The sequence below is a fragment of the Setaria viridis genome, chromosome 3 (assembly GCF_005286985.2).
Source record: "Setaria viridis chromosome 3, Setaria_viridis_v4.0, whole genome shotgun sequence".
NCBI lineage: Eukaryota > Viridiplantae > Streptophyta > Magnoliopsida > Poales > Poaceae > Setaria > Setaria viridis.
Window position 1 is genome coordinate 7,189,091 of NC_048265.2, and position 19,322 is coordinate 7,208,412.

At 45.3% G+C, this 19,322-nt stretch overlaps 3 protein-coding genes and 1 non-coding gene across 4 annotated transcripts; 1 reads left to right on the top strand and 3 right to left on the bottom strand.

Annotated features, from left to right (window-relative positions):
- Positions 1–4,082: 4,082 nt before the first annotated feature.
- Positions 4,083–5,019, bottom strand: LOC117847280 (embryogenesis-like protein). The gene has a single exon (XM_034728459.2). It carries the CDS (start codon positions 4,903–4,905, stop codon positions 4,447–4,449), a length of 459 nt encoding a protein of 152 aa, XP_034584350.1. The 5' UTR covers positions 4,906–5,019; the 3' UTR covers positions 4,083–4,446.
- A 383-nt stretch (positions 5,020–5,402) lies between these two features.
- Positions 5,403–5,474, bottom strand: TRNAM-CAU (transfer RNA methionine (anticodon CAU)). Its single transcript has one exon. It is a non-coding gene; the product is annotated as a tRNA-Met (tRNA).
- Positions 5,475–5,840: 366 nt separating this feature from the next.
- LOC117847595 (uncharacterized) lies at positions 5,841–7,950 on the bottom strand. Its single transcript, XM_034728817.2, has 5 exons — positions 7,743–7,950; positions 7,107–7,165; positions 6,956–7,028; positions 6,792–6,857; positions 5,841–6,151 (listed from the first exon to the last, which is right to left on the bottom strand). Exons 1-5 carry the CDS (start codon positions 7,929–7,931, stop codon positions 6,077–6,079), a joined length of 462 nt encoding a protein of 153 aa, XP_034584708.1. The 5' UTR covers positions 7,932–7,950; the 3' UTR covers positions 5,841–6,076.
- A 9,131-nt stretch (positions 7,951–17,081) lies between these two features.
- On the top strand, positions 17,082–19,243 carry LOC117848988 (uncharacterized). Its single transcript, XM_034730601.2, has 3 exons — positions 17,082–17,426; positions 18,415–18,579; positions 18,828–19,243. The coding sequence occupies exons 1-3, from the start codon at positions 17,124–17,126 to the stop codon at positions 18,939–18,941; spliced, it is 582 nt and encodes a 193-aa protein (XP_034586492.1). The 5' UTR covers positions 17,082–17,123; the 3' UTR covers positions 18,942–19,243.
- The last annotated feature ends 79 nt before the right edge of the window (positions 19,244–19,322 follow it).

Below are 19,322 nucleotides of genomic sequence, written 5' to 3' on the forward strand. Positions count from 1 at the left end.
GGAGTCCGGTGAACGTTGGGGCGCGGCGGTGGTTCGTCGGCGGTGAACGGGCATGGGGACGAAACTGCGGCGCGGCGGTGAAGCTTCACGTGTCCCGATGCCGACGGCATAGCTGGCGGGCAACGGGCGGTGGGGAAAGCTGCGCGTGGGCGCTGGGCTGCTACTGCGAGTGGCGGCGAGCGGTGGTGCTGCGTGGAGCGGGGCTCTCCACGAGGAGATAGCGCGGCAGCGGGCGGAGCAGAGGAGCAGGCAGGGGGCGAGCGAGCTGGGGATGGGAGCTCCGGCGGGCATTCACCCCTTTTATAGGGCTGGGAAGATGCAGGGGAGCGAGGCGGAGCCAGCGAGCGTGCAGGACGTGGTCGGAGGGGAGCGGGGGAGAGAAAACGGGTGGCACCATTGGCCAGCGGCCATGGTTGGCCGGTTGGAGGCGTGCAGATCCGCGGGGATTTCCCGACCATTGGCCATGGCAGATTGCAAGCGCGCTAGAGCGGCTTTGCCAGGCTCGGGCGTTGGTCGGCTGCGGCGCAAGTTGTCTCGTCGGTGCGGAGATTGGGCGGAGGCGCGGAGCTAGTCAGTGGCGGCGTCGTGGCGCGGTCCGGTGAGCGGAGGCGTCCGCGGGATAGAGCGGAGGGGATCGCGTGTCACGGGCGGAGATTAGTGCAGCGCGGGGCTGGGCCATTGGGTCTTGCCGAGGCCTTGGGTTGGCTGGCAGTGGCTCGCCGGTGGGGTGGTGCCACGCGGAGCAAGGCGACGCGTCGGGCACGATCTGCCTGATCCGACGCATGTGCAGCGCGAAGGGCGCCGGTTTGAACGAAATTTGTGCAAGTTTTTCAATTTAAACTCTGCCAACTCCAAATATAAAACTTATAGTTTAAACTCTACTCTACAAATTTTAGAAACACATTAGGCACAAATTCAGGCTGAATTGAAAGTTACTTGAGGCCAAAAATCGTGGGAACGCCGGTTTTGGAGACTTGGCTGATTTTCGACTTGGGGCTGATTTTGACATTTTTAGCTGACTTTAGATCAAAATTTAAATTGGTTCTGCTAGGATTTTGGGCCTAGGTCAAATAAGTGGAGTTGTAGTATAAACTTAGGACTCAAACTTTTATAAAGGGTTTGGCTCGTTTTTCATGTGTTTGGTCAATATTTAGTGCATGTGGTGAGTTGTACAGTGAGCTTATGTTGAAATGTTGTCAGTTGAGGCACTATGCTTGTTTCTTATGTTTCTACTCGTCATGTACCGGCTTGGGGGTATTTTTGTCCAAGTTAACAAAGCTGACGCTGAAATATAACAAATTGGTATTTTTAGTTGAGGTCTGCACCTTTCAGTGGTATTTTACGGCACAATGTCTATCAGTGGTATTTTACGGAAGTCACGATCTTTTGATGCTACAGAACCAATTTTTCCCAGAGCAATATGGTTCCTGTACTAAACCTAAGTTGGCTCTAAACCTAAGTTGGCTCCTGTATGTATACTGAACCTAAGTTGGCTCCTGTATGTGTTGGACCATTGCACTATATTGGTTGTAGGATGTGTTTCATTAGTCACTATGTTGCTTGCAAGATGTGTTGGTCAATATTAGTTTGAACCAGAATAATATTTTTCATGTGTTTGGTCAATATTTAGTGCATGTGGTGACTTGTATAGTGAGCTTGTGTTGAAATGCTGTCAGTTGAGGCCCTGTAATTGTTGCTTATGTTTCTAGTCGTCGGGTACCGGTTTGGGGGCATTTTTGTCCAAGTTTATGTTTCTAGTCGTCAGGTACCAGTTTGGAGGTATTTTTATCCAAGTTAACAGAGCTGATTATTTCAGTTGAGGTCTGTACCTTTCAGTGGTATTTTACAGGGCTGATGCCTTTCAGTGATATTTTACGAAAGTCGCGATCTTTCTATGCTGGAATCAATTTTCCCGAAATAGGATACCGATAAACCAAGGGCTTTGGTCCATAATAAAAAATGTGTAGAGACTCCTACCAAATGAAAAAGGCAAGTGTCTACTATGGAATAAACAAGGCAATGAAAGAAACAAAGAACAAAGAACTACAACAAATCAGGGAGCGATATCTGATTCATGTAGTTTTCCAAAAAAAAATTTAAAAAGAATGTGCCCCGTTAGAAGAGAAACTATATGTTCGAGAAATCCCAGATCCTGAATTAAAAAAAATGTGTTCGACATAAACAGAGGGATTCCAATAAAGCGCATTTCTTTCTTTGTGACTAGCATTAGCACAAAGTAATCAAATTGTATGAAGAATGGACTTGTCATACTAAACCCGGTAGGCCCTGAAAAGATCCCTAGCCTGTCAAAGCTCGGCTACGAGTGATCTCCTAGCTTTGCAACAACCCTGCCAAAGCTAGGCTAGCTGCCTGGAAAAGCAGCCACCTGGAGAAGCTGGGTATTTTTCGGCCTGGCATTTTTATGTGCTGGTGACATATTGAGTTCTATCGCAAATTGAGAAATGTATGAAATATCCCTAGGATTATATAACACAAACAAATAGTGACTGTGGGTTTGTTTCTATTCGTTTTGGCACATGACAATAATATAAAAATATAGATATGGAACAGAAACTTTTAAAAAATTAAGCCATTAGATATATAACAGAAAAAACGCACACGCACACGGACACGCACAGCTAGGCACACATCATTAGCAGATCCATTACATGAAAAAAAAATTGAGCAAATCATCTAGTACTCAAGGAGTTATTACCGAAACTTAACAACTTGGATCAACCTCAGTAATTCATGAGCAAGGAAAAAAAATCAGAACATAGCAGCACAATGCAACCAAAAAATTCAGAACATGACACCACCTGTCAAGCAAAAAAAATCACCATCACTCTGCAATTTTCATCCTCTTCCATGCATCATAATATTTACAGCACTCACATCAACCAGCACCAACCATCTAAAATCCATTTTACATACAATAATTCTTAGTGAACTGACAGGCTTCATCTCTACAGTGATACATGGTATATTGGTTGCTGTTCCAGCCTGCCAGCTACTTCAACAGAGAAATCATGCTGTGCTCTATGAGATGAGACCATGAACGCTACTATTTTGGCTTTGGCTTTTCTTCCCTGCCCGTGCAAGCCACAGGCCAAATCAAATCCATTATTAATAGAGCTAAGAACAAGAAAAGAGTAGAAATGGTACCTTAGCTTGGCGCCGTGCAGTTATTTCTCTGGAGAACAGGTGCGGCAGGAGGTATCCTGGGGTCAAAGGAGATCTGCGACAGGAGGGGTATCGAACTTCGGGGCCGCTGGGTAATGGGTAACCTAGCTCCTGAACACGAGGATGAGACTGGGGGAACCGGCTGCACAGGGATGTTTGAAGAGTTTGGCATCAACGACTGATTTGTTTCCCTCCTGGCGTCACCGCGTCAGCAACCAACACGGAGTTGCTGGACCAGCAAACCCCTAGCTCGTGGAGAACGAAATGAATGGGGAGGGGCCAGACGGGAAGAAAGAAGTTCATCGTACTTATGTAGTGGCAGGCGCGGGTAAATACATGCAATCTCAGGGACTCAGGGTGCTCTCATTTTGCCTACCCACATAAGGCGCAATAAGCTACTTGGGCCCCTGCTAGTGGCTTGTCTATTGTCTCCGTTGGGGCATGAGCAACATGGGCTAACAGATGCAAGTGGTCTCAAGGAAGAGATGGTTCCATGTAAATGAGGTACTACCAGAGCACCTAAAGTCACAACACTGGGATCAGATCTTATAGGTTATAAAATCTGTCACGATGATTAGCAGTTTTTCCAAATAATCACACGAGAAGACATGCCTATCAACAGTTTTTTCCAAACAATAACAAAGGAAGACATGATACTTGTAGCTTCTAGCTTAAAATGATCTCACATTGCTATTAGCAGTTTTTGACTGATTCATTTATTCACTAAGAAGAAACACCTCAAGATCAGATAAGAATGTTAAGCATTAAAGCAAGAATACATGCAAATGAAGCTCACTGTTTACACAGGAAAACATTAACGGCCCAGCTTATCCTATTCTTCAGTATTCTGTGTCAATGTAAGGCCTAGAAGCTGCCAATTTCAGGAGCACAAGACAAAGTACCTCAAAATTTTGCCAATACCACAGATATACTGAGGAATGAAGCATCATTGTATCATTCAGTAATAAGCAGGAATAAATGCAAATGAAGCTCAATCCTAACACACGAGCACATTTCCAGTTTAGCTTCTCCTAATTAGTAACAATGGAAGGCCTCAAAAGTGGCCAATTGGAGTAGATGGTAAACCAAGCAAACATGACATATTAGCTACGGATCTGCCACCAAAAAGAACACATTGGCATTTCCACAGATTGTTGGGCTACATTATTCACCAACCAAAACACCTAGGAATTTCAATCTGAAAAGAACATGTATAGCTAGCTTCGCCCAAATTTCCTCCCAAAATTCAAACCTTTCGCCGGCCTAGTCCTCGAGCTGCTTGAGCTCGGCCTTGAGCTGCTCCATCTTGAGCCCCATGGAGCGGCGGAGCGAGTCAGCGTCGGCGGGCGGCAGGCGCGCCAGGAGCGCGTCGAAGGCGGCGAGCGCCTCGTTGGCGGCGTCCCGCGCGACGGAGGCCTCCTCGTTGAAGTAGACCGTCTCCTTGCTCTCCATGGCCGCCTCGATCTCCTCCCGCGCCTCCGCGAACTTGCGGTTCACCTCGTCCACGTCCTTGCCGTAGTCCGCCGCCGGGGAGGAGAAGGCGCGGCGGCTGCCGCTGCCCGGGAGCGCCGCCGTCGGGAGGGGTCGCCACTCCGCGAGCGTGGGCGCGGGCGTCGCCTTGGGTAGGGCTTGGCGGGACGCCGCGCTGGGGGCGGTGGCGGCGGCCGGGCGGAGGAGGGCGGCGACGGCGGCGCGGAGGACGGCGCGAGGGTTTCGGTGCATCTTGCGTGGCGTGGTTCGTCTCGTGTTCCTTCCCGTCCAGCAATTTTGGGCTCGGATGTGTTTCTACAGAACTGGATCGTCCTAATGGTTCATCTTGACAGAATCACGGGTACCGGGTACGCCTCTTCATCAGCTTGTAAAAGATTTTGTAAGACTAATAGTGACAATGAATAGAGCAAAAATTCTCTCTTTATGTATGTATAAACATATTTCGGGTTTATCCTATAAAGTGTGGAAGAAAAGCATCCAATCCAATAAAAAGTAGTACTTGGAATAACAATGTTAGCAGTCAGCTACTCAGCTATACAAGTAAAACACACGGTTTTCCTACGATTTCTGAACATGAATGTGTGATTATCGAATATCTATGAAGGAGTGCATTGGCTTTGGTATTGCTAGAGGAGCAAAATCCGGCAACAGAAAAGAAATGTAGGAAACGTAGAGAGCAGTATAAAATGAAAAAAAAACAGCAAAAAAGAAAAAGGCACTGGAAAATCTATCAGAGCCAGGTTTCGATCCTGGGACCTGTGGGTTATGGGCCCACCACGCTTCCGCTGCGCCACTCTGATTTTGATATCTAGGTACGTACAAAAATAATTAAGTATAAAATCCATGTGGTCATGCCACACTGAACTCCGTCCGTTTGATGGTCATTCTAGAGCGTCAGATATTTTTTACTGCCAACTAAATACTGGTCGCGTTCGGCATCATGTAATTCATAATTGTGTAGAACATGGTTAAAATGCTTTAACATGGTGATAGCACAGTTGAACACTTCCCTTGGCATCCAAATATTCCGATTGTAGATACAGATACAAACTTCACAATTCCGTAAAAAGTGATCACACTCAAAGTTTCCAAAGCGTCAGGGAACAACTAGCTCTACAGCGAGGAAACCCATCTTAAAATACAGAAACCTCTTGAGAAGATAAGCGTGAAAAGGAAAAATGGTGAATCTGGTTGCAACAGATAAACAATAAAATGATTCCTCACAAAACAAACTGTAAGGTTCATTCCTTTATGCAGTCGGAAAATACAGATCATGCCAACATCTGAAGTTGCCACCAAATATCTAAATCATAGTTGAAACTTGAGTTGCAGTGGCAGGGTATCGCATTGGAATGGATAGGAACCCAGTGCCAGATCAACATTTCAAATTGAAGTTTGCTTTCTATGGTTCTGTCCATTGTTTTCCTACCGGAGTTGATTCCTTGGCATCTCTCTCCAGTTGCTTTTCTTTCTTGTGCTGCATGATTAATGGTAAGCTAGTTAAATGAGGCAGAGCAGCGTTGAAAACTTGAAATGAGGGAGTAACATAGGAGAATGAAGTATATCAGAGTGTCACGTGCAAAAAGCGTGAAATCGCTGTTCATGCAGCACCTAAGAAGCAATTTAATTGAAAAGAAGCATGTAGTCCCATCAAAAAAATTGCTCCGTAGAAAAAAAACATGTGATGGAGTCCAGGCAGGGAAGTAGGTGTTGTTTTATCAAATCAGTAACCCGTTATGGAAACGTCAACAAGCATACGTGCATAAATGCCTGTAAAATGATTGTTAAGAACGCTATTTCAGCTCAATCTGAAAACTAGACAACACATATTAGCATTTCCCTTTTTTATGATATACTCATTTAGCCGTTCAACCTGAAGTAAGGACTGAACTAAGCAAACGAGAATTTGGTAAGAACTGAGGACTGGCATTTGGCCATAACAGGGGAGATTACAGCTTCTTTTTGTTCCTTACTTTCTCTTCTATCATTTCCATGATATTTTCAGTAAGAATGAAATTTCAGTTGTTTGGCCTATGATAGTGTAGCCTTGGGATCATTTATCATCCGCATATTGATGAGTAATGCAAACATGATGAAATCTTAAAAAAGGCATGTACCTTTGGAAGAGGACCTTCTGCAGACATAAGCTCATACAGTTCGCGCATGATTGTTTCTTCCTCTACCTTTATTAAATGATGGGAACAAATGACTATCTACACATCATCTTCTAGAGGACAATCTTTATATAAAAGTTCATACTATCTAGGGCCTAGGGGCACACCTGAAGTTTATACAACTCGTGGGACATTGCTCGGTATGTTCCCATTAGTGCTTGATTTTGCTTCTCCAGATGCCTGCAGGTCCCTTTTATGTTATATAACGAGCTAAAGTTACAATCCATTTACTCCAAAAGGGTAGCCAAGAAAGTTTACTTGGACATTTCAGCTGAATGCTTTGGTTCCATTATCATCAAATAACTGGATACTCCTTCCTGCAAAATATCCATCAGACAATCACTTCAAATCAGCTATGGTACTACATCATCTATATAATTATAAACACGCAAACACCATGCAGTGCATACTCTGCACTGTCCAATAAAAAAATGTCCTAAGTTCAGCTAGCAGATTCTTTATGGTATGCAGTCTAATAAAATCTACAAATGCAAGCCACATGTAACATCAGATACTTGCATCTGAAGAACACCTTGCAAAGATACTACCGATTTAAACGGGTCAATACACGCGAACTACTCCATGGCAATGTTTACATCGACTCAAGCTTTAAACCTATACTGAATCGACTCAGCAACTGAACAATCCTGACGAACCTGAAGAATTCTTTACTGTTGCTTGTCAGGGCGGAGGGTAATAAAAGCCAAACGTTTAGGGACCTCTGACATAACGGGGCATATGGGCTCAATTGAACCCCAATTTTGTTTGGAAAATGAAGTAGGCAGTGCTTGGAGTAAAGATTTGGATTTAACTTCTGACAGAAAAGAAAGAAAAGGGACATGGAAAAAAACTAATGTTGGAACAATCCATCCTGGCGGGCTAGGGTTTCCTTACCAAGCAAAAGAAGAAATCAATCCAAGCCTGGCGGATCCGCAAGGGCCAAGCGGTGCGATGGTGGCTTGGAGCCAGGACAGGAGGAGTTGAGGAGGTAATGACAACCAGGTCGCCGGCGTGTTGAATTTGGGAGGACAAGGGCAGGAGAGCGAGAACATGCAGGAGAAGTATTTCAGAAGTTTGTAACATGGGAATGGGATCCTTGATCCTTTTTCTCTTTGTGTCTTATTTTAAAGTTTTTCAATTAATATTTTTTAAAATAAACAGTGTAACTAAATTTTAAAATTGACAAACATTTTGGCTAATAGGTATAGATATGGCTACATGGATAGCCATGTAAAGAAAAACAATGCTTGTATGTCAAAGAGTTGTCACTCTGAAAAAGGTTACAGAAAAGGTCCCTTTGAGAGACCATATGTGCCGCTGATAGTGGCAAGTAAAGGATTGTGCAAAATTGCAAATGAAATGAAAAAGTGTTTCTTTAAATTTAGTGATGATATAATTATTTTAAAATTAGTAGTATGCTCAGAAAAATTAGAAAAAAAAATAAAAAGTCCAAATTACTCCCTTCAATATGGTAAAGGTTCCAATAACCTCTTAAAGTTTTTTTTTTCAATTTACACCCACCACCATGTCAATTGGTCCAATTTCTCCTTTAATGAGATTTGTCTTTTTTCCATCACAAGTGGAATTTTAAGTTGAAATTTTTCATATTAATAGCGGATATGGTAATATATGTTAAAAAATAAATTATCTATTTTTCATCATTATTTTAATAATCTATGACATCTAATGTTATAACTAAAAAGCATACAACTATAAAATGTGTGTTTGAATTAGAGAAAAATCCTACATAAATATTTATTGTTATATGCCAAATGTGTGTTGTACGACTTTGTGTTTGCATTAGAGCAAAACCCTACATAAAATATTTGTATAACTATGCTCTCTTTTTAGTCACATTATTAGTTCAAGTATCTTGTGATGTATAGCCTGTAAAATGAGAAGTAAATTTTAAGGTAAGGGCTAATTTGTAAGAACAATGTAACTTGTAATGTAATCAATCAATCAAAAAGCTTCTAAAACTAAGTTTTTTTTCATGCAATTGCACTTCTCTTGGACGAAACAAAGAGTGCTCTTTGCACTTGAAATTTGGTAGAACAAGCTATGTTATTGACCACTATTCTTAACCCGGGTGTATGATCACACTTTTTCCGGTATTTTGAAACCTTCTATCCCTTAACCACCTTTTATTGCGTGGCACATATCGCCATTTTTTTATAGAAACATGTTAGAAACTTATTGTAGCCAAATTCATGAACACACAATAAACACCTAAATGTGTAGCACATATTTAAATATATAAAAAAGCCACTCTAATGTATAAGAAATATCATGCTACGTATAAATAGACTTTCGGGATAGAGTACGCCGACTCCAACACACAGTAACATAAGAAACGTGTGACTCTCACAAAGCTAAGTTACATAAAAAAACCAAATTTCCTGCTACATTGGAAAGGATCTTTGCCAAAAAAAACTCATTTACAGTGATGATTTATCATTACTACTATTGTACACACCATGTGTAGCATTACACCTGTTGACCATATATCTATGGACCCACCGGGAATCTTGGACAGTCTTAGATACAGGGTTGTACACCGAGACGTGTCAAACATGAAGACTACGGTGTAGGACGACGTGGTCTACGTGGAGGACAAGAACTAATCGAGAATTAGGAAACTACTTGTAGCAATTAGAGTAGAACTCTCTAGTTGAATCCGACTAGTATTCTGTAACCCTACCCCCGATAATATAAGGCAAGGCAGGGACCCCCTCCAAACAAGTTCAATCAATACAATCCAACCAACACACAAGACATAGGGTATTACGCGACATTAGCGGCCCGAACCTGTCTAAATCGTTTGTTCGAGTTCACCTTTGAGTTCCTGATCTCGGCGAGCCCCACGCATAAAATATTACGTCGGGTACCCCCTCGGTAGGTTGCCGGGTCTAAACACCGACAGCTGGCGCGCCAGGTAGGGGATCTCGCAAAAGATCCATCGCCGAACTTGATGGCTCAAGTCATCATCAAGCCCACCGTTGCATTCGAAGAAGGCGCGACGTTCATCTTTGACTCCTGGGTCTGCGTCGGGAATGACACTGGAAACTTCCACCGCCACATCGCGTCGGCCCTGGAGGAGAAGCACTACGACATCAATCTCCATCGCCAAGCTTTGGAGGATTTTGTTGAAAATTCAACAAAATTTTTGACCTCTTCTAAGTACAACTTGACTTCTCCCACCAGTCGGACTGGTTCCCACGAGCCAGCGCTTAAGCCATCATGTGAATCAGTCTATGATACAAGTCGATTCTCGTTCGGACTCCGAAACTCGGGTACTATCTTTCAAGCTATCCTATCTAGATCTCAATCCAACACGGATTCGATCGAGGACCTCTACTACTACTCAGATTTGGACGAGAAAATCCCTTTATTAGGTCCGCAACAGGGTTTGGTAATCACAACTACTCCTCAAGGCAGATTCGTCTACTAGCCCAACATGAAGCCATCTGCTCTTGCCAATGACGATGAGTCACGCCTTGTTGCATACCTCGATACTCTCCCATACCAGAAGGGTACTCCTCTATCTCCTATTTATGAAGAAGATGGCCCTATGGAGATCGTCACGTCAAGCTCGGATAGTTTTTCTCCGGAGCGGGAACTACTCGCCATCGTCGCTCCTCCAGAGGGCGACTGCGAAGAGCCACCAGAAAGGCATCTGCGACGCGAGTGCCACCCAAACGACGTGTCGGCGGATGAGCTCACCACAAATTAGAAGGAGAAGAGATTGAGAGTCAAAGGAATCGTCGACGAACAAGAAACGCAGCACGAGCAGATCGTCGTCATCGCCTTGCGTCTGACCTACCGATTATGAACTTGGATCACGCGTTTAAAGCCGTTCAATCGCGTCATCATCACACTCCTCTCACCGCCATCGCATCCATTGACCTGATTACTCGAGCATTGCCACAAACCAAGTACACCAGAACTGACTCTACTAGCGGAGTATGCGTACGAGCAACTCGATTGACAGAACCCGATCAGTTCGGTTCAACGTACCTCTTCCCACTATGGCAGCAGCAGCGCATCCAAGTCACCATAAGGCTGCCAGAAACGAGGTTTCCGGGATTGAGGTTTCTACTCCAACGCGACACAAGTCAACCCCAACATCCATGGGCCTGATTGGTATCCTGCACAAGGCCGCTCCAGGCTCCCAAGATGCAGCATCTTCGTATATTCGCGTGATTGGTTGCTCAGCCTGGCTCGCGTGGTGGAGGCTGTGCTTGTTTGGAGGTCATCATCTCTAGTTTGGGAAAATATCAGGTCCAAACCGGCTGCTCAGTGCAATTTTGGAAACTCGAATTATGACCGCTGGATGCGAAATGGAGCGTCAAGATCAGCCATCCGGAACTAGCAACCAACTTTTCGATTAGCCCCCCGCCTCCCTTTGTAACACTTCGCACGGAGCACCCTTTCAAATTTCAAACACATCGAGCAAGGGTTTAGGTCGGGGGCTCAGGGCTATGGCTCCCCTGTAGCGCCGCTCCTCCCCTCTAGCCATTCCATTAACTTGAGTTTCCTCCAGGAATCCATCTACTGGATCTACTCTAATCGAGCTCAGGACCATCTTGGAGGAAGCTCACACGATGGTTTAGGTAGCGACAGCGATGATGGTGGCGGCGGCGGCGGTGTAGATCCCAATGGCAACGGGCAACCCAACTCGCCGGATTGACATCTTGCCTCAGGCTTTAATCTTCTCAAATCGCACCCGGACTAGCTCGAAGCCTCGGTTCGCTGCAACATCCAAGGTTCAGCCACGAGCCTGCAAGTGTTCTTGTTGGTGTGAGGATTGTTTTGGCCTGCAACTGTTCTTGTTGGTGTGAGGATTGTTTTTTTAGTTCTCAAATTGTATCGATTACTTAAGTCTGGTACATGTTATTTAGGATGCATAAGTGCTAGATATTTATTTGGGTTTTCTTTTGATCTCTCCCGAAATGTAAAAAAAACATGTGCATTTTTCTTGAAAGAAGATGCATCTGGTGTGTTTTTGCAGTTAAATAGTTAAAGAATGATGCTTGATTGAAGTTGAACACTGCACAAATATGTGGAAATGCTGATCTTTTGTAGTTCACTTTTAAAAGCATGCAAAATATATTGAAAATGATGCTTTGGAAAATTCTGGAATATGTAAGATTTCTTTTAATTCCGTGGCAAAAAGATGTGCTTATGGGGTTCTCCTTTTGTGGTAGTTTATCTGGGCACGTGTAACACATAATATGCACCTCAACCTTGCAGGAAGGATGGAATTTAATTTTGAAATGAGCAATGTTGCTGCACTCAAATTGCTGGATGCATTGTCAGATGCAGAATCAGTACTACAAGCGGATGCCACTTTGGGAGCAGGATGTCATACAGATTTTGATGGATGGCGTATTTGCACTTGGGGTTAAAATAAGTGATATGATTTCAGCCTAAGAACTGAGTGCACTTGAACAGCTCGAAGAGTTTCTAGGATGCCACACGTGTGCAGGACATGCAAGAAAGTTGGATGGCACGATTCAAGTTGGTAGGACTAAGGCTTCTTTTTATTAGATCAGGACCAACATATTGTATATGGTGCTATGTGGATATTCTCAAGTGTAACTCATTCCTGACATATTTGTATGCTTGTATGGTTCTGATTGCATACAATTGTTAGTTTTTTTATATCTTCTTTTCGATGACATGTGTGATTGGTTCTTACACTAAAGAAATTGCAATGCTTTGTTTGAAAGAAAAGTTTGAGGCAGTGTCAATGTGTTATGCAAATGAAATTTCTATGTTGAGATCGAGATTGATTCACTAAAGGAACCTGAGTTGCTTTTGTGCGGAAATGACCACTTGAGATTTTTTTGGGTTCAACTAGTGACACAAGTACAGTCAGACACACTTAGGTCCCTTTGGTTCAAAGTGTTGTGGCTACCAAAAAAAACTGAAAGCCAACCAAAGTCACCAACTTCCTCCCATGTTCAAAGCTGCTTTTGAGTAGTTCATTTTTCACAGTAGGGAAGGAGTGGTTGTGGCCGGCTGTGGATCTGTGTTTTCGTGAAATTTATCCACTGCCATTGGTTATGTTGTATCGGTTTGCTTCTTTTTTCTCTTCCGACTGCCTCGTCTCCCTCACACCCGCCGGCGCTCCCCTGCTCGGCGCCGCTCCACCGCTCCCAACGACGGCACCCTCTTCGGGCCCCTCCTCTCCATGCCCCTCCTCCTCTCCCGGTGCAAAGGCCGCACGCCCAGTCGATGGTGCTCTACAGTGCGCCATCCTCGTCGAGCCGCTCACCCCGACCCCCACGACGGCGCCTGCGGATGCGTGCGGGGCAAGCAGGAGGATGGGGGCGAGGAGCAGGAGGATGGGGCGAGGAGCAGGAGGAGGGAAGGGGAGGCCGACAACATTGGGTGCGCTAGGCAGTGGTGATTCGGGGGGCTCCGCCGCCACGGCCTCGTCGAGGTGCGCGCGAGCTCCGCCGCTGCGGCCCACCAAGCGCACGCGAGCTCTGCACACCGGCGGCCGGGCGGCCGCCCGCGGCTCTCCTCCGTTGGCTTGAGGAAGATGATGATGTGTGTAGGAAGAGGATGAGGAAGATGTACGGGAGATTGACATGTGGGTCATGGATGGTATGTGGGGCCCACTAACAGCAGTTTCTTCAAAAGCCATAGTTCTTCAACCAAACGGCTTTCAGTTTCTTCACAACTCATATCTCACAACAGCTTTCTCACAGCTTACAGCTCACAAGTCACAGCTCAATCAAATACACCCTTAGATGGTTAGGAACATTTCAGTTAGTGTATAGACAGTAAAATGTAACAAATCAGGGTCGTGCCACTTGCATTTTGGTGACTATTCAGCATGTGAAACTATATTGCCTAGAAAATACAAAGATCAAATATTAAATTGGAACCACAAAACATTTCTTGAAAATATATGACATCACCTTTAAACAAAAATCGAAGTCATGAGCACATTGTTGAACCCCTTGAGCTTTGATCTTTTGTTTTATTTTGTACATATGGAAGTGCAGTCAAAGACATGGAAATTACACATTTGAGCAGCATTGTATATGATCAATCATGGAAACCATTCTAATAGCTAAATTTATCAATTACACCATTCAGGAAGTTAGCGCTCAATCTAATAATCATTCAAGGATCAATATTACAAGAACATTATATCTTGTAGAGGCAGCCCACGCTGCCCAAGGTCAAACCAACAGGGATTATACAACCAATGATTCTGCTAGTACTACATTTCCACCTCGTGGGCTTTTTGTTCCATTTGCGTTCCCTCCAGGCTCCAGCCTGCCTTCAAACAAACGAACTGCTTCCCTAAATAACCTTTGCCTGCTTCCCGCAAAGCACAAACTTTGTAGAAGTCTGCATCTTCCTTCAAGCTATTGAAAACCATGTCAATCGCATGCTTTAGGTTGGTGTAACAGTCAGGAACATACACGGAACCTGTGATAATCCAAACAACTTTAAAATTTACAAAAATGTGAGTAAAAATGAACTAATGAAACAGAAGCAAGTTAAGCATTTATCATACTGATTATAGTCTTGTATTTTGCACAAATGGAGCTCAGCACAATTTAAAACTAGGACCTGATTCACCAACTGAACATAATAGGAGCACTTGAATTATGAACAGCAGTGAGTACATATTTTTGAACTTTCATCTGAAATCTAGTTCGCATATACGACAAACACTTGTTCTTCACTACAGAATGATGTAAAAATCACTAATACGTTCTCCAGATTTTGCCCATTGGGCCCAAAAAGTGAAAAAAAAAACAGAGAAGCCTACAGTTGAAGCTAATGAGGAGGTTCCATGGAGCTAAAAAAACTAAAGTGGTTCCTCCAGACCATATATCACTTTTTTCAAACTAAGAAATAATCTACATCTCAACACACACAAAAAAAAACTCAACAGACAAACTAACATTCCCCCAAACTTATATTCAGAATCTGACAAGCATACAAATATGCAACACAACACTGGCCTAATAACCTCTTAAGCATACAAATATGCAACACAACACTGGTCTAATAACCTCTTCTAGTCCAAGCAAATGACATCGCTGGTCTAACCAATCTACAAATCAAAGCATTAGTATGAATTCTTGGACCCTGGAACCAGCCCCAAGCACCCCAAATAATTGAGGCTTCCCAACTCCGAACCTAAAATTCAGCTGGCACAAGACAGCTATCATGTATTTATGCTCCAAATAGTAAAATTAACTGAACAAGGAACCCATATGATAAGGGGATACTAGCATGACATGGAGCTGTTGGGGATCTTCAAGGCCTTATCGTGGTTGTGGTTGTGGAGCAGCTAGCAACGAAGCAATCCTGTCAAACGAGTCGGGGCACCATGTGTGATGGGCAGCCTCCTCCTCTGACCTCAAAGGCCAAAGCCACACAGAACATGCAATAAGGGCAGATCTACCAAGTGTACATCTGGAGGAAACTCAAGGGGATTGGATGGTTGGAGGAGAAGAATAGAGGTGCTTTGACTTGAACCCTGGCTTTTTTTTTTTGGAGGAGCAGAGGATGAGGCCCTGTTTGGAAGAGGGGGGCTAAAGTTTAGCACCCCCACTTTAGCTCATTTTAGCCCCCAAGCTTCCCAAACAGGTGGGCTAAATTTGGTGGGCTAAACTTTAGCCCCTCACTAATCATTTAGTCACTTGGGGGTAGCTAAAATGGACTAAATGGACTAAAAAGTGGTCCCCCTCTACCACTTTCCCCCCTGCCCCCCTCCCCTCTCTCTCCTCCCCTCACTCTCTCTCTCTCCCCACTCCTTCGCCCAAACGCCGCCGCTGCCGCCGGCCCCGCCGCCTCCGTGCCCGACCCCGCCCGGCCCCGCCACCTCCGCGCCCGACCCCGCCCAGCCCCGCCGCCTCCGCGCCCGGCCCCGCCGCCTCCGCCCGAACGCCGCCGCCGCCGCCAGCCTCGCCCGGCCCCGCCCGGCCCCGCCGCCTCCGCCCGAACGCCGCCGCCAGCCCCGCCCGCCCCCGCCGCCTCCGCGCCCGACCCCACCCGGCCCCGCCGCCTCCGCGCCCGACCCCACCCGGCCCCGCCGCCTCCGGCCGGCCCCGCCCGCCCCCGCCGCCTCCGCGCCGACCGCCGCCTCCTCCGGCCGGATCCGAAACGGCCACGCCGAGGAAGCGGTGGCTGCCGTGCTTGCTCGATTGGAGCTGACAAGGAAGGAGTTGTGGAGGGGTAGAGGAAAGGAGATGAATGAGGGTAAAAAAGTCTTTTGGCAATCAAAGTGCTAAAGTTTAGCCTCCTATCCAAACACCCCACAGTGCTAAAATTTAGCACTCTATTTGAGAGGGCTAAATTTTAGCCCAGGGCTAAACTTTAGCCCCTTCCTCCCAAACAGGGCCGAGATAGGAGGGAGAGTTGTGCAAAAGTTCCTGCATCCAAGGTTTGCCATGCGAAGTGTTTCAAGGGGAGGAGGGGGGTTAATTGAAAAGTTCTCACTGGGTTCAGGAGGTTCATCTTGATGCTCCATTTTGCATCCGGCGGATAGAATTCTGGTTTCCAGGATTGCCCTGAGCACCTGGTTTGCACCCAATATTTTCCCCTCTAGTTTAGCCTGTCTCAGGGGTGTTTGGGAACACCCTATTAAAATTTAATACCTGTCACATCGGATATTCGAATGCTAATTAGGAGTACTAAACATAAGCTAATTACAAAACTAATTGCACAGATGGAGTATAATTCGCGAGACGAATCTATTAAGCCTAATTAGTCCATGATTTGATAATATGGTGCTACAGTAACCATTTGCTAATGATTGATTAATTAGGCTTAATAGGTTCGTCTCGCGAATTAGCACAAGGTTCTGCAATTATTTTTATAATTAGCTCATGTTTAGTCCTTCTAATTAGCATCCGAACATTCGATGTTAAAGTTTAGCACCTCGTATCAAATAGTCCGATGATGCAAAGATACCCACCAAACCTGGCTCGTGGGATACGAAATCCATCGAGGCTGGTCCAGCGCAGCCAGGACGCGACGATGCGAGCTAGGATTCCCGACATCACGGCCAACATCAACATGGTTGAGTATTTCGAAAAAAAAAACATTAACATGGTCGTGGTGACGCCGCAGGATTCCGGAATCCTGTAACGGTTTCGCACCAACTCGGCGTCTTCCCAGCCGCGCAACAGCGCTACCCCCACCACCCCGCCGCCCGCGCACCAACGCCCGCCCAATAAATCCCCCGCCCGCCGCCGCACTGCAACCCTAGTCGCCCTCCCAGCCGCCGCCGCCGCCATGGTGAGCGCCGAGGCCGGCATCGAGCGCGTGCTGTGGACGGAGGCCGAGGTGGCCGCCCGCGTGGGCGAGGTCGCCACCGAGCTCGCGGCCGACCTGCGCGCGTTGCCGGAGCCCGCGGTCGTCGTCGGCGTCGCCACGGGCGCGTTCCTCTTCCTCGCCGACCTCGTCCGCCGCGTCGACGCGCCGCTCGCCGTCGACTTCGTGCGCGTCGAGTCCTACGGCGGAGGGACCGAGTCCAGCGGGAAGCCCCGCATCACGGCCGACCTCAAGGTCGACGTCGCCGGGAAGCACGTCGTCGTGGTTAGCGGCTCGACCCTTCCTTTCTCGTGACCCGCTTTTGCGTGGATGGCATGCCTTGTCGACTTGTCGTGTGCGGCTATTGCCTTCGGGTGTGGTCCTGTACGGAGAATTTGTTAGATTTGATAATTTGTTACCTGCCGCTTGCTCGTGGACGGAGATTATTCACGTGACCTCGTTTGGACTGTTTACATGCTTGTTTATTACTTCACTCAGGAGTTCAGTAGCTTGCTGCAAATATTCTCTCTTCAGTTACAGGAAGAAGTCCATTCTAATGCGAGCAAAATAAAGGCATACTCTTCTTTCTTTGGTTTTTGTTTAGCTTGCATAAGTGTTCCAACGTTTTGGCATGATGCTCCTGTGTTGCATGTAATTTCTATTTTCTAGGTCCCTGCATATGTTCTTTAATCTGTCACTGCTACAAGGTCTCTTATTGTGAACATTTGAAATTATTCTAGAATTGTTCACCAGAAGTTGGGCAAAAATGTTCTAGATGGGAGAGGGATAAGAATGATCAGGCAAGGCACTAATAGTCTGAAATTGATGGGATAGTCTTTTAGGTGAAGGTGACTCTGTACAATGTGCTGTATAAGGTTGTTTGACCGCTTAGTGTCTTTGGAGTACTCTCTTATCAGCAAAACGAGCACACTTTTTCCCATGATTCATGAGCTCAAGCAAGTATCAATAGGACCGTCGCACTATCATTTCTAGTCAAATTATTTGCTATCTGCCGGACTATGATATATTGACTTGTACATAGTCAGAGTGCCTAATTGCATGTCTCATTAGAAGGGTGGTTGCTTGTATGCAATAGGTGTGCCTGAATCTTGCATCCAGGATGATAGAAATGCCTTCTCTGTCCATTATCTGTTTTATTTTAATTAGCCTATGTGTTCAGCAACTGAACTGGCATATTGCGTTGCCTGAGATGAACTCCTATAGATCTGTTTCTGCTGGTATATGGAATTTGATTGATATCGTATCTTTATAGGTTGAAGATATTGTGGACACAGGGAATACTCTCTCATGCCTCATTGCTCATTTAGAAAAGAAAGGTGCATCGTCCATATCAGTTTGCACTTTCCTTGACAAACCAGCTAGAAGAAAAGTTAATATTCAGCTTGTGGGGGATGGAAAATTCTACAGTGGCTTTGAGGTACGAATACCTTCTCCTTTTAATACCATTCTGTATGGCACACGCTTCTTTAAAATATTGCTACAAAAACATTATATTGTTATGTTATATCAAGCAAACTATATTTATTACTAGTGAAAGATGCAAACTAGAGACTTATGTAGTTTTTTTTTGTAACAAATATGGTGCTTAAAAGCTCTTTTGTAACAAATGTAGACTTAATATCAAGCAAACATTGTAAGTGCTAATTTGCTTTTGTTCCTTTTCAGTGCCCAGACTGTTTTGTTGTTGGCTATGGTTTGGATTATGCGGAGCTCTACCGCAACCTGCCTTATGTCGGTGTTCTCAAGCCTGAGATGTACAAAAAGGATTCAAGCAATTAGACTGGAGCCTGCATTTGCACCGCGTGCAAGAGGAAAGATTTACAAATGATACAAGCATCGCAGTTTTGCTTAACTTTGTACAAGAAAGAAGCAGAAAGCCTGCTAATTTACTTTTTTCTCCTTCTAAGCTCAGGAAAACTGCAGCTTCCTAAATTTCAGTGGCGTAACAGTACGTATCACTGCTGGCTTTGTTTGTCACCACAACGCAACTCTGAAGGGAAAGATGTGGTTGTATGACATGTTAAATCTTCGGTTTACAAGCCAAACAGCTTATCTCGTAGTGAGCTGCGTCTTTGAAGTTACATCTGAGAGATTTCTGTGTGATGTCTTGTTCACTTTTAATTGGCTTGCTATACATTGTCAACGCTGGAAACACTTTTA